Source organism: Euprymna scolopes, chromosome 29, assembly GCF_053919585.1.
Source record: "Euprymna scolopes isolate OS-2025 chromosome 29, ASM5391958v1, whole genome shotgun sequence".
In the NCBI taxonomy this organism is placed as follows: domain Eukaryota; kingdom Metazoa; phylum Mollusca; class Cephalopoda; order Sepiida; family Sepiolidae; genus Euprymna; species Euprymna scolopes.
In genome coordinates, this window is record NC_136510.1 from 69352212 (window position 1) to 69368643 (window position 16432).

General features: G+C 34.4%; 1 protein-coding gene across 1 annotated transcript in view; it reads right to left on the reverse strand.

The window, feature by feature from the left end:
- The window catches only part of LOC145252348 (uncharacterized), a 39900-nt gene extending 25273 nt beyond the window's left edge, over positions 1–14627 (reverse strand). Inside the window, exon 1 of the mRNA XM_080111749.1 lies at positions 13726–14627. Within this exon, the coding sequence (XP_079967875.1) occupies positions 13726–13778 (53 nt within the window). The 5' untranslated portion in view covers positions 13779–14627. The remainder of the gene's footprint in view (positions 1–13725) is intronic.
- Positions 14628–16432: the final 1805 nt, after the last annotated feature.

Here is a 16432-nt window from a genome sequence, read left to right on the forward strand (position 1 = left end):
AATGATTTTCTCCTTTTAGCTGTACATGTATTCTTGGTCGTAATTAGATTTTGAATTTTACTCTGAAATACAACCGAGTCCGTTTTCTCTTCTGAGAATTTTACCAAGTGAAGTATGAAACATGGTTGCTTCAAAGATGATTGATTGATTTATGTGACTGGAATTCATTTCGTTTTTACTATATAGCCTCCCCCCCCCGACACAGAGATGAAATAATACAACGGAGTTTATTGATTTGTAAAAAAAATCCAATTTGTTTAATCATTGTATGCCTTTTTACATTTTTGATCTAAAAATTTTATATGAAGGATGAGAGAAAAACTGAATAAATGCAATTGCCAGAAAACAAGACGGATGATGAGGGGAGGTACAGTCATGATTTCTCGATTGCCTATGATCTAACGCAAATTGTACACGACCCCCCCCCCATATGCTCGACGCCGGCAAATAATATGCAAGTCTCTTTGACCTTTTTCTTTTAACTTGCTTTAAAATGTGCTCATCCTCAGTTCTGTCTCGATTGGGCACCTCCGGCCACTCAGTCGTCTCGGTTAAGATAAAAACAAAATATACTAAATTCTTATATGTATTCCTCTATCGTACTGTGTATCGATACTCTATCACTGACTGGGATGACTTCCGAACATTCATATCAGATATACCTCTGCACTCCATGTTCAAAAAGAATGTGTCTTCTATAGTATCAGCCCTGACCAAATGGTTAACGGTTGGTATAGACCGCTTCATACGCTCCAAAAATTCTAGCAGAAGTCCAACAGCCAGCGGTTGTTCCGCCAGAATGTGCCGCTACAATTGCTCACAGAAATCACTATTTCCATTTCTTCCAGTATAATAGATGTGAAACTAATGCCATCTGTAGGACTACCAGCAACCATTGTAAAAGAGTAATAAAAATGCAAGAGATTCGTATTCTCAGTACGTCAAGTTTAAAGTAGCTGAGCAGCGGCTTGAATCCCACCGGTTTTGGTGAATAACGAACAGGGTTTTGAACCATCATCAATGGGCCTGAGGTAATCTCATCAGCAACTGACAGAGCAAAACTCTTTGCCAAAAACTTTGCAGCAAATTATACTCTTTGAGATCAGGGTCGCCTATCCTCGTATTCCCTCCTGTGGCTGAAAACACGTGATGTTGCCAAGCTTATCAAAAATCTTGATTCTAGTAAAGCAACTGGCCCCAGTGGCATTCCAGTCATAGTGCTCATAAAGCTTCAACCGGAACTAACTCCCACACTTACAAAGCTGTTTAAAGGTTGCCTTTAGGAGAAATGCTTCCTAACACATGGGAAAACTTCATCAGTCTGCCCAGTATTTAAAAATTCCGGAGATCGCTCATCTCCCTCTCAGTAGAAACCAATCAGTCTCCTGTGCGTTATGAGTAAGTTGTTGGAAACTGTGATAAACAGAGAAGTGGTCAATCACCTCAGCAAAATAACCTGCTTAGTGACATGCAATATGGTTTCCGTTCTGCGAGATCTACAGCTGATGGACTAACTGTTATATTACACACGATTAATCAATCTATCGAAGAAGACTTCGTCTCTGGAGCAATAGGTCTTAATATATCAAAAACTTTTGTAGCATAAAAATCGACTTCACAAGATCGTCAGCTATGGAATAGCTGGGGATTTCCTCTCAGTTTAAAAATCCTTTCTCTTTGATGGGCTTGTAAGAGTAGTCGTTGATGGGCAGAAATCAGAATCTCATTGTATTAACACTGGCGTCTCTCAAGGTTCCATCCTGGACCCAACCCTTTTTCCTGATCTACATCAATAATCTCCCAAATCACATTCTTAGGTCATCCGTAGACATTTATGCAGTCGGCACGACAATCTTTGGCGACACTTCAAAGGCTAGCAATGACCAAGAAGGTAGCGCAATGGTGAAAAGATGGTTGGTTAATTTTAATGCATCGAAAACCAAGCTTCTCTTCTTGCATCATAATCGTTCTGATCCCCACCACGCTCCAACTGAAACGAATAAGTTTTATCTTGAGGAAGCCACATGTCATGATGAGCTTCTGGGCTGACCTTCACTCCTGATCTTGGAACACATATATCAAATCTGTTGCCAAGATCGTTGGAAAAATGGTTGAATCACTCTGCAGCTCCAGTAACTATCTCACTGCCCATACATCTGTAATAGAGCCAGATTCGCCTTAAAATGAGGTGATGTTGTCACATATGGGCAGGAACTGCTCGGCAATCCTACTCTACCTTGATAGATTCAAAACTGGCTTCGAAACCTAGTAGGTGATGTCCTTTTCTCTTCCCTGCAACCTCTTTCCCACAGAAGAGATGTCGCGAGCCTGTCTCTGCTCTATCGTTATTTTCATGGCAAGTTCTCGACTGAACTCTAATTTATGGTTCCCATTTGCCAAATTTTCACAAAAACACACTCGACTAGCTACAATCACTGTATATGATTTTCCCCACTATTTATTTGTACCTAAATGTAAACGCAGATTCCATGAACAAATTGTCTTTCCTAGAACTGCCCGCCTTTGAAACACTGTTCCTCTGGCATGCTTCCCGGTCGAATACAACATGTAATTAATGTAAACAAGTCCTTGCTAAGCCGTCCTCATAAATAATAAAATTCTACCCAATTCACACAATAAGTGATTACTACACCACCTCACATTCATTAATCCTTATCCTCAAGCAAAAAAAAATATGATCTTTTATCATCATTTTATTTTATAACGAACGTGACAAAAAATTAAGTGGTCGACTATAATCGAGGGCAATCCAAAGGCTTCTTTTTAATTAGCCGAAGTTTAGGAAAGAACATCTTACCATTGCCAGGATTACTCCATTTTCAAATAATAATAATAATTATTATTATACTACTAATACTACTACTACTACTACTACTACTACTAATAATAATAATAATAATAATAATAATAATAATAATAATAATAATAATAAAAGTTCAGTGTTCAGTAATGGGGAATCGCATACCAGTTTTTTTATCTTTTTTTTTTTTTTTTTTTTTTTACACAAAGGCATCACCACATTATCAAGGCCCAGAGGCCACTCAAGGATAAGGGTTAAAGAGTGTACAGTAGAAATTGGTCAATATAGTAATCATTAGTAATGAAAATTTGGTAAATTTAATAACTTATATGGAACGGCTCATTAAGAACTTATTTACTTTAGACTTGAACACAACCATATTGTAGTCAGCCGGAAAGCAGGAAAACGGAAGACAATTCCACAGGCGTGCAGTTCTAAGAAAGAAGCTTTGTTCATGGAATCTACGTTTAGGTTTAGGCACAGATAAAGAGTGGGGGAAATTATTGATAGTGTTTACAGCTAGACGAGTGTTTCTTGTGAAAGTTTGGCGAGGGGGGACCATAGATTGAAGCTCAGTTGAACACTTTCCATGAAAATAACGATACATCAGAGACAAACTCGCAACATCTCTTCTGTGAGATAGAGGTTGCAAGGAGGAGAAAAGGACATCTCCTACGAGGCTACGAAGTCTATTTTGAACTCTATCAAGGCAGGACAAGTCCTTTCTAGCAGCTCCTGCCCAGATGTGGCAACAGTATTCCATCCTTGGACGTACCTGGCTCTTATATAGGTAGAGAATAGCATCAGCAGTGAGATATCTACTGGATCGATAGAAAGATCCCACCATTTTTCCAGCGGCCTTGGCAACAGATTTGATATACGTGTTCCATTTAAGATCAGGAGTAATGGTCAAGCCCAGAAGCTTGTCAAAACTTGAGGCATCCTGAAGACGAGAGCCATTCATTTCAATTGATGACAAATGTGAATTAGAATGTTGATGCTGTAAAGAGAGAAGCTTGGTTTTAGATGCATTAAAAGTAACCAGCCACTCCTTTCCCCATTGTACTACGTGCTCAAGATCAGAGGAGAGAGAATTGGAGATAACTTGGTCGTTTACTGTCTTAGATGTGGTACCATAAATGGTAGTGTCGTCAGCATAAATGTCTACAAATGATGTAAGGATATGATTTGGAAGATCATTAATGTAGATCAGGAAAAGAGTTGGGCCCAGGATGGATCCCTGAGGGACACCGGCATTAATACTGTGAGCATCTGATTTTTGCCCCTCAACTACTACTCTTATGAACCTATCAGAAAGAAATGATTTAATAATTGAGAAGACTTTTCCAGCTATACCATAGCTAGCGATCTTATGAAGTAAACCTTTATGCCATACCCTATCAAAGGCTTTAGATATGTCAAGAGCAATTGCCCTAGAAAGATTGCCACCGTCGAGAGATTTGCTAATCCTATGCGATATAACTGTAAGGACATCTGCTGTAGATCTAGCAGAACGGAAACCATATTGAGTGTCACTAAGAAGGTTATTTTTGTTGAGATGTTTGATTACTTCTGTATTTAACACAGATTCTAGCAACTTACTCATGACGCACAGGAGACTTATTGGCCTGTACTGAGAGGGGGATGAGCGATCACCTGAATTCTTAAATACAGGGCATACTGATGAGATTTTCCAGGGAGATGGGAAACTATTCTCCTTAAGACAACGTTTAAACAGTTTTGTAAGTATGGGCGCTAATTCAGGTTGAAGTTTTTTGAGTACTATAATTGGAATACCATCAGGGCCAGTTGCTTTACTCGAATCAAGGTTTTTGATTAGCTTCGCAACATCACGTACAGATATACGTATATCACATAGCGTGTTTTCTGATACAGGAGGAAATATTGGGGGTTGGCGGTCTTGGTCGCAAAGGGTAGAATTAGCTGCAAAGTTCTTGACAAAGAGTGTGGCTTTGTCTGATGCTGACGAGATTACCTCAGGTCCATTGATAATAGTTGGGATGGAGCACACGCTTCTGTTCAGGATTCTGTTTGCTATTTGCCAAAACTGGTGGGAACCAAACCGCTGCTCAGCTACTTTGGACTTAACAGATTGAGCATACAACACTCTTGCGTTCCTTATTACTTTCTTACAATGGTTGCTGGCAGTCCTGAAAACGGCTTTAGTTTCCATACATCTATTACGTTTGAAGCAGTGGAAAAAGTGATTTCTGTGCGCAATGGCAGCAGCACATTCTGGAGAGAACCATGGCTGGCTGTTAGGTTTTTGCTGAGACTTTTTTAGAGGGTATGAAATGGTCAATACCTACAATTAACCATTCAGTTAGGTCTAATACTATAGAGGACACATCCTTTTTAAACATGGAATGCAGAGGTAGATCAGATATAAATGTACGGAAGCTATCCCAGTCAGCCTTAGTGTATCGATATACTGTACGATGAAGAGGTACGTCTGGGGACTTATTACATTTCATTTTTATCTTAATTGATACAACAGAGTGGTCGGAAGATCCAAGAGGCGACAGAACAGAAACTGAACATAGTTCAGGGCAAGTTGTGAGAAAAAGGTCTAGTAGGCTCGCATACCGGCCGTCATTATCGGGCACACGGGTAGGTTCCTGAACAATCTGAGTGAGGTCATAGGCAATGGAGAAATCATGACAGAACCTCCCCTCATCATCGGTCTTGTTTGAGTGGGTCAACCATTCGACGTTGTGAACATTGAAGTCTCCACATACGTGAATGTTAGCTGAAGGATAAGTAGAAAGGACTTGGTCAATTTTCTCAGATATGCTTTGAAAGATATTAACTCCGCTGTTGTGGGGGCGATAGAGAGTAAATATAAATGCAGTAGTGTGAGCTAAAGCAACCCGGAAGCACATATAGGGTAAGTTAGGATCTTCCCTGGAGATGTCCCTCCCACATGGAAAGCTATCTTTAATATAGGCACATATTCCATGCCCATGGTGATCTTGGGGGTCAGATTTAGAAGTTAAGTTAGAGTATCCTGAAATTGCAAACTCATCTAGGGAAATAGCCTGTCCAATGCCAGTTTCACTTAAAAATAAAAGGTCTGGTTTAGTCTCCTGTAATTGGGTTTCAACCTCTGGAAGGTTAGAACGAAGACCCCTGATGTTGGAGAAGGAGATATGGTAGTAGGGGTCTACGTTGGAAGTTGGAGAACCGGGTTTAATCGTGTATTTTTTCTTGAAACTTGTCATGATGAAATTTTGGAATTTGTGGACTAGGTCGACAGATTTACTTAGAGCAGGACAGAGAGGGGAAATTAAGAGAGAAAAAGAAACGAAGAATTTTTTTTATTTGTAGCTAATGATAAGGTAAAGCCGTAACAATTACCCACTAGTATGGCATCGAGAGGCCCCACCAGAAGCTACTGCATGGTCCAGAATCCATTCACCAAATGGCAATACAGTAGCCCCAGTACTTTGCACCTGCTGATAGGACAGCCTCCTTTGGTATGCTTTGACCAAGGATTGAACCCCTCCGCTCCCGGTCTATTAGCAAACATTTTTACCATTATGCTAAATAGGTGAAACAAGTGCGACCAACAAACAAGGTATGAATGCTGTTGTGAACGTTTAAAGTTTCTGTAATGACGACAGTGAATTGGCTGCTGTGTTTGCATGATGCCATAAAGTTGAATATGCAATTAGAACAGTTTATGCGATCGACGATGAACATGTAATGAACCAAAGAAAACATTATTACGAAACGAGAATACATTAAATAAAGGATTTCATTCGAAATCCCGTAAAGATTTCCAAGTTCAACAAAATACACCTGAAGAAAGTCAAAGGTTACATTGAATGAAACATTGTGAAAATGAAATAGCACTCAAGATAAGAACAATTGTCCGAAGAATCCAAATAAAGAAAACGTTTAAAAACTTAGAAACATGTGATCAAAATGACTACAAACTTTTAACTTTAAAAATAGTTCTCGCTAGCAATGTATTATATTTTGCTTTCTTGCTTCATATTTTGTTACTTACGGACTAACAATGCCGTAAAGTGCTAAAATGTTGCTTAGCTTTATCTTCTGTTATGACGCCGGGTGTTAGCGGAATGTTACAGGTCATTGCCCTTGCTCAACTTTATATTGTCGTTTCTATTAGAAAGTTCAAAGGAAACAAAGTAATAATTCGTGGCCGTCTCAATGCATTGGTGAAACATTACAATAATCCTTAAAGAGAAAAGTCCGAAATCCAATCAAAGTTAAGTGTACTTTAGACCGAGGCGAGTCCTCACCGAACCCGACACGCTTTACCTCTATTTCTTTCTCTCGACAGGATTATGATATTAAGAATGCAACTGGCTAATGCAACCGCCCCCTTAGCCAAATGGAACATTATGGGGTGGGATCATGTTCTCCGAATCCTGGAATCCGATCAGATGAAACTTTCTTTGTTTCAAAAGCACAATAAAAACAATGCACTTTGCAAGTTTAACAATGAATTCAATTGTTCTTCGCGTTCTCTCTTTCTCTTTCTTTCCTCTATTTTCTGATATTTCTGTATTTTTGCTTTCTTATGTTCCTCATTTTTTAATCCTTTTTTTCTCTACTTTCCTTTAGAATTATTTTTCCTTATAATCCATCTTGTCTTTCTTTTATACTTTCCGTTATTTTATTTTCTCATACGTTTCATTTTCTTTCTTTCGATTACTTCCGTTTCGTATTCTTATATTTCTCCCTGCCCTTTTTTAAAATTTTCTTGTATTTTGTATTTTTTGTGTTTCTTTCTTTTCTTTGTAGTTTACTTCTTTTTCGTTCTTTCTCATACTTCCTTATATTTTGTTCTCATGCTTTTTCATTCTCTTTTTTGATTTCATTTCTTTTTCATTTATCCATCATATTTTTTTAGTTTCTTTCTCATAATTCTGCCGAGTTTTTATTTCTTTTTCTAAATTCATTTTCTTGCTATAATATTTTCTAGTTTTCAGTTTCTTTCTTTTTATACGCCTTGTTATTCATCTTCTTTTTAATTCTTCGATTTTTCTTTCTATTTATGCTTTTTCTTTTTTATATTTTTCCAAATTTTTATTTCAATTCTTTTTTTTAGCTATTTCCATATGCATAGTTTTTCTTATTCTTTCTCTTTCCATTTTCTTCCTCATCATTCCTTTTTCTCGTATTTGTTTCTTTTTCCATGTGCTAATTTATCTAAATAAATAAATGCGAAAGATTTCCTTCCATTAAACCAAGATTACCCTCAAAATGTATAACTATTATTTAAATCAATGATACAACATAGTTATCTTTTAAATACTATGTAGAGCAGCGAGAAAAGTCTCAACCACGTTTATTTATGTTTAATTTGCATAAGTATGTCAAACAGTTTATGATAAATTAATGCTTGATGTTTGGTGTTATTCATGTGTGTGTGTGTGTGTGTGTGTGTGCGTGCTATACTCTTGTCGATAGTATAGTAATTGATTAAATTAATACAATAATGAATCATTTTTCAAATATAAGTTTTATTAATTTTCAAGGGAGGTAATTTTAATAAAAGGTTAATTTTCAAAATTAAAATGTATTTAAATTAAAGATATATAATGTTAGTTATATATTTAAAATGAATACCTAGATCTAGATTAATGGCCGCCGGGTGGTGGAGGGTTTAGTTTGTTTAATAAACTTCTTAACATCTTATATGGAAATTCAGAAGTCATTTAATTATTCGTATACTCATATTAGAACCCACAATGAAATACAGGAGAGAAAGTGAATTCTTACAAGGAATTGTCCTCGAGTGTCTAACTTCTCTTTGAAAAGAAGTTAATCAGAAAAACTTGACAGAGGAAAATTTACCCCTACAAATAAACCCTGACTAAATATTCAAAATACTATATCATTCGATGCCTAAATAAAATCCCATTGGTGTGGTTAGTCTACATTAGCTTATACAAAGATTGGTGCACTTTCCTTAAGTGATGTTGTCTATAATAACAATACTAAGTTGGATACACCAGACTATATGAATTCTTGTCTAGGAATTCACCAATACCAAAAGAAAGGCATACTATAACGTAGTTAACTGATCAATAAGTGAAAGGGAAATTAATATTACTAACATTTGTACTAACTCAACGTTTGTGTGATAAAAGAACTGTAATAGACTAATCGAACATATATGCACTTCATATAGAAATCACTTCATATAGAGAATATATATGAACTTCATATAGTGTTGGGCTCAGGAAAGCCCCTTGATTTTTTAGAACTTCTACTGAAGTAAACTAAAACAAGCGAGAAATACATTAGCATTTTTACACATTATAATCAGACTAGCACGGCTACCCGACGTTGCTCGGGACCGTATAAACCATGAGAAAATTGAAGTTGATTTTGAAAATATCCATTATTCTTAGGATAGAGGAATTTTTCATATCTCTGTATCATTTGCTATTTCGAGCAAAATAACATTTTACCTACCCTAGGACGGGTATTACACATGTATGAAATAATTGAACGTTCCCTACGATAGGTAAGTTACAGCATGTATATGAAATAAGTTTACCTTCGCAAGGACAGGTAATGCACAACACGTATTTAAAATAATTTTATCTACTCTCGGACGAGTAATTTGAATACATCTATGAAACAATTTAACATACTCTCGAAAGGTTTGTACAACATATATGAAATACTTTCTCTTCCAACCAAGGTAAACATAATAAAAAATAAAAGAAATTATCTGTAGAAGATGGCCCTATTTAATACATAAATATATTGTCTTGGTTAATAATTAGGCAACCCTTGCTTTATCATAAATTAAATTTCAACATTACTGGGTTTCTTTCTTTCCTTACTATCAGCACTGTATGCGGAGTTAAAAGTAAGCTGTCAGTCAAAAATATATATTAAAACATAAAAATAAAAAAAAATAAAATAGTGAGTAACGTCCGGTAAAAGTTTGTTGACATCCAATTACTTCCAACTTTTAAACAACTGAATCCCGTAGATAATCCGTTAGATAATCGTGTGATGGTGTCATTAAACGAAATAATAACGCCAAATTAGTTTTAAAAACTTCATTGCAAACAACATGGGAATAATATATAAAAAATACTAGAAACTATCTTTTTAAAACCAATCAGCATGTAATAAATGGCATTAAGTATGAAGTGAGAACATTTAAAACTGCTGAAAGTAAATACAATTTATCTGGTAACAATAATGCTGGAGTTGCCGACTAGTTTCGTTTTTAGTTCTCTCATTTTCTGTAAAAAATTTTAACTTTCTTTTTTTCATGTAAATGAGGATTTGACAAAGAATTAAAATTCTAGTGATAAATATGAAACATTCACTAGTTTATTATTATTGTTATTATTATTTGTAATATTTATTATTATTATTATTATTATTATTAATATTATTATTATTATTATTATTATTATTATTATTATTATTATTATTATTATTATTATTATTATTATTATTATTATTATTATTATTTGGCACAAAACAGATCATTTAAAAAAATGTTAAAATAATTTTAAAAAAACATATAATCAAGCTGGGGAATCTTTTAGGTTTAACAATGTATGCTTCAATAGGAGTATGCTGCCGAAATACGCACAGACACAAACACACAAATCATATATATATATATATATATATATATATATATATATATATATATATATATATATATATATATATATCCCGTCACACAAAAGTTAGGGGGTAAAATTATCGAAAAAAATATTTAAAGTATTTAGTAAAATTTACAATTTAGCATCGTCTATCTATTTTAATAATAAGGCGTTTTCTATCTTTTTTCTGGTTCTATATCGATTTATACGTTTTTCTCTTCGTTCTATTTTTTTTCTTAAACTTTCTTGTTTGGGAGTTTTATTTTCTTTCTCATTAAATCAATAAATATAATTTAAGTATTTTTAACTATACCGATTCAGGCCCACTTTTATAGGAATATGAATATTTTTGCGAACACTGATGGATCGTACTATTTTTCTTTCCTTTTGGTGGAGGGTGTATGAATGAGTGCTTTACAATCGGTATTGTGTTTCGATGTGCTGATATTACGTAGACAAAGCAAAAGTTGTTTTTAATGAATTATAAAAGAAAAAGTGAAGAAGGTATTAATTGTTTAAAATAGCAAAAGTGTGCGATTATTTGGTTTCCACGACAATTAATGTAACACAATAACGGAAAATGAAGAAAAACAGGCCTCCTAACCGGGGACTCTACTTTGGTGGAGTATAAAAATAGTTAAGAACCGAACATCGGCATTCTCCGGTAAGGAGGTCCAAGGCGATCAGCAATAAGGCACACACCAGAATGAGTAGGTAATGGCTAGAATCCTAACACAGAACAATACCTAACTCCGTCAGGACATTCTCTATATAACCGAAATGGTTGTCAGGGAGAAATCCAGCTAGTATGAAAAGTTACCCATGTAGTCGGACAGCATTCATTTACCTAAAATGGTTCATATAGACTACGAAAAAATATTATTCTGACAAACGGAAACGAAAATATTGATCATACAAAATAGGGTTTCAATCATCACGCGTCATTATATCTCGGCGTCACTTTACTATATAATAACACGTAATTCGAAATGTCCGCCGATCGTCATCAATTGGTACCTTTTTTATGTACTTAATCATCGCTTATCAAAGCCTGAATGATGATAAGATATAGTAATTTTGTTAAGTGAATCGTGAGGATTGGAAACGATGGTTGAAACTGGTGCTTGTTTATTTAAGAGGACAACTAAACGATAATTTATCACCATTGAAATAGAAAATGAGCGTTATAGTTATCTGGGAAACATTTCTGTGGCATTATGTTACACAGATGGGGTGTTCTGGGAAATAATTTTTTCTCGTTGAACTTTCATTTAGTTTTAAATACACAGAGGAGAAATGGAAATTATTTACAGTGGTTGTATATAGACTAGTTTTTTTCTGTAAATATATTACAGACGGAAGCATAGACTGGAGCTTAGTCGAGCAGCTACAATGAAAATAATGATAGAGTGGAGAAGTTTAGCAACATCTGTTTTGTGAGAGCGAGGATCTAGGGAAAAGAAGAGGAAACCACACACTAGATTTCGAACTCGCTTTTGTATTCTGTAAAATCAAGAACATTTGCTCTGAGCGGAACGTCCCCAAATATGGTAACAGTATTCCATCTTGGGATCTACTTGATTCATATAGTAGTAATAGATTGGGTCAGGAACGACATATCAGAAGATTTGAAGACATCAGTTTATCGTTAAATTCTGCCAAAAATTAGTTATTTGTTAAATTATAAAATTTTTAGAGCTATGTAAATGACAAAAATATTAACTTAAAAAATCAACTAATTATTTCACATGTGATTTAACATATGATTCAATCCTCATACCAACGTTTTGTATTTTAAAATTGTATTTAATTTACATAAGGTAGAAATTTTAAATTTATATATATACTAGCATACTATATATATATACTAGCAGTTCAGCCCGGCTTTGCTCGGGCCCTATATACTGTTCATAACTTTATGTGCATATGTATATATTAAAAAGTGTGCATATGTACGATAATGTTTTTCTATATAATAGGCTTCTTTAACTATCATAGAAAAAAGTTGGAAGGACCGCAGACGTCAAATTTTTAAAAACTTTGGCTCAAATAAAGTTTAAATGTTTAACCCATGTCCAAGTAACCTATATCTAAAATTCCAAGTGTTTGGATTTAAAATTGGCAGAGAAGCTTGGTAGAATCGGCAAAGATCAACTCTTTTAACCTTGACCTCTTGGCAGCGAAACATTCGCCCAAAAACTGATTAAAAAGTTTGCTGCATATCTGAATACCCTTTATGTATAATTTCAAATGTTTAGACATAAAACTGACTTAATAGTTTGCTAGAAACCGCAGAGGTAAAATCTTTTGAACTTTGACCACTTAGCAGACAAATTTTCGGCAAAGACAGATCAAAAAGCTTGCCCTATTTCTGAATACACTTTATGTAAAATTTCAAATATTTAGACCAAGAATTGGCCGAGTAAATTGGTAGAGACAGCAGAGGTCAAATTGTTTTTAACTTTTACCCCAATTATGATCTCTTAACATTTATTCTTTGGGCTTAAATTAAAATGTTTTACCTATGTCCAAGTACCCTACATCTAAAATTTCAAGTGTTTAGGTACAAAATTGGCAGAAGAGTTTGGTAGAGTTCTCAAAGGTCAAATCGTTAGACTTTGACCCCTTGACAGCCAAATTTCTGTCCGAAAACCGATGTAAAAAATTTCCCAAATATCAATACCCCTTATGTCAAATTTCGAGTCTGTAGACTGAAAACATTTTCATTTTTATAGATATATAGATAAATTTAAGGTAAATTAATAAAATAATATATTTTATTTTAAAAAAATGCACGGTTCATATACTTTTATCTGTGCTCAATTTAGTGAATAAAAACTGAAAATAAAGTAAAATATCGCTTCATCAATATTATTTTTTTTATTAGATGTTTACATTAGTGATCGTGTATACCGAAAAAAAATCACCTCAAATTTATTTTTCGTAGACATTTCAGGATATGTTGTGTTTTTGTTTATCAAATTTCGCACTAGTTCATTAATTCAGTAAAATCCTTGTTTTATTATTTCTAATTTGAGGCTGTGCTTGTTTAAAAAAATTACATTATTTTATTAATGATGAACCTTACTTTGTTTTATAACTAAATTATAGGGGAAATGGCCCCTGCTATAATTATTGCATTAATTTAAGCATCATGACAGAATTTTTACTGTTATTCATATGATATGCATGTACAATGAATAATTATGACGAAAATGAAAAAAAATAATTAATATCTTACCGCGTGGAATGGTTTTGAAAACTTACCATAGACTAGGAATAAACTGGTGCTCTTTCGTCTCAAATAGTGACTGTTCCATTTGTTTGTGGTTCTCTCTTCTCTGAAAAATAAGATGTTTTCGGAATCCACTATATGTTCTTGTTTGTTTTGTGTTTTAATGGTAAATTCCTGATTCAATTTTTATGGTCTAAATACACAACGTACAACTATAAGGGGAAAAAACAGAACTTTTCTTGAAAATTTCAGGAAACAGAACGAATGTATTTGTTTTTCCTTCGGTAATAATATTTTATATTGAATTTCTTCTTTCAGTTGATCAACTTTCTTTTAGTCTTCTTTCAAATAAACTAGATTTTCGGAGAAAGATAGCGCCATTTGGAGAACGATATTATTAGGTTTATATTCTTTCAAAATAAAAACTTCTTATATTACAAGCTTCAAGAGTAGTATGCAGTTTTAATTCGGTTTTAATGAGGAAGTTAAAAAATAAAGATGGAAATGTAGTTTCAAAAGTTGAAAGATAACTTTGATACAAGCACATATATGTATAAAAAAAAAACAAAGTATTTTATCCACATGCACGTGTTTCGTTGCGCAAGTTATCAGTGTGACTAGATCCCGAGATATTCGGGATATCGGTGACTGGGGTCCGAAAATGGACTAATCGAAACTAATCGAAACTAGTAGCAGTAGAAGAATGATACCGTATAAAAACGAAGCGAAATTTCAATAAATGAGAAGTTACCGGATTTCACCACACGAGAGCCATTACATAAATAAAATGCTCAAAAGCAATGCTTAAGAAACGATATCGATTCAAAACAACAGACAGTTGTACATACAAAAGGGTTAATCGCTCTTCGGATACTGTTTAACACAATAAAACAACTAATTTACAGTTTTAGATTTGTAGATTTGGCCTTCCGTGTTCGAGATCCGTCGATTGTGCCAACCCATTTTTTTTTGTTTTTTATAAATGAAATAGTAGATTAGACGCGGCTCTATAGCAACTCGTCGAGGAAAAGGTAAACTCCGAAATAAAATCAGTTTATATCAGCATTAGGTTGTTTGAATTTCCCTTATTACTAGACACAAGAAATGTCGAATCTTGAGATAGATGTCTGGAGATTGTGGATCACTTGCTTCACGATAAACTTATCACTTCACAGACACCATTTCAGAGGATATCCATTGTATCTATGGGAGGAAGGCCAACAGTTAACAACTACACAATGCGTGGACTTGCCGATATATTTTGTTGTCGTACAGTCTTAAATGGATTTGAGCCGTACGTTACTATCGGGGATTTTAGTAAAAGAGGAGATTTTGTAAATGTTGCTCTAGTCGAAATGAAAAATTATTACTGAAAAAGACAAACGTACATGTGTCGCTTTTATGGCCAAGAACCCACGCACTATTTGACATGCGCCGAAAACAAAGTTAAACGGCCAGTGCAAAGAGAATCTATTATATACACATGCATATATATATATATATATATATATATATATATATATATATATATATATATATATATATATAATTATGCTTTTTAGATGTCAGTGATTTGACTTGCTATTGTTACAGTTTTTTCTTTTACTAAGTTAGTCATAAAGTCTAAAGAGATGTGCATTGTACATGTACATCCTTGTAGGTCTAGTGGGAGTGGACTTTAATAGATAATCAGAAAGTATATATATATATATATATATATATATGTGTGTGTGTGTGTGTGTGTGTGTGTGTGTGTGTGTGTGTGTGTGTGTGTGTGTGTGTGTGTGCATTATGTTTGGGTGTCATGTCACACCTCAAAAAGTCCATTTCTGCATTGTCGCCTGTTCTTTATAAAACGTTTATTATTAGTTTCTCTCTCTCTCTCTCTCTCTCTCTCTCTCTCTCTCTCTCTCTCTCTCTCTCTCTCTCTCTCTCTCTCTCTCTTTTCGTGTTGGGTTGTTTCGTTTTATGTTTTTCTACCTTTTATTCTATCGTTCGTTTTTTTATTGTTTTTCGTTTATTATATTTCCTTTCTTTCTTTAGCCTAGTTAATGTCTTGATTTTCTTCCTTCTTTGGAGTATTTTCTTTCTTGTTTCACTGACTATTTTTTTCTTTTTCTCATAACCTCTCCCCCATCTCTCTCTTACATACACAGGTCTTAAACTATATCCAGTGGTGAGGCCCCAGCTTGCGGGCTTTGGGGTGTGTGGAGTCACCCTTTAATTGTCATTGCTCTCAGGTACGCTCTGACCCGGGGTGGTAGTACCTGTTAGGATCCCAACTGTGGGTTAAATAGAAACCGACTTGAAAACAACAAATATATTCTATTAAAATATTTTTCTCCAAAATCTTTGGATTCGGCATTAAATAACCTGAAAAGGGTTGATACGTAAAAAAACAAAAACAACCAACGAACCAACTTACATACACACACACACTCTCTCTCTCTCTCTCTCTCTCTCTCTCTCTCTCTCATGTTTACATTTAACCCGTAACTTTTTAAACTTTCAGAACTTTTGTAAAAGATCCCCGCCGAAAAATTAACATGGTAACTCACAAATAAAATTTCAGGTCGTAGTAAAAACAAAAAGTGTTATTACTTAATAAAGTGGATGGAATTTATTAATGCAGTTTAGTATTCGCATATAAGGATCGTTTACCTTACACACACATATATATATATTAAATCCCCGAAACAGTGTTTCATGGTAAACAACTGATGATCCCTTGAAAAATAA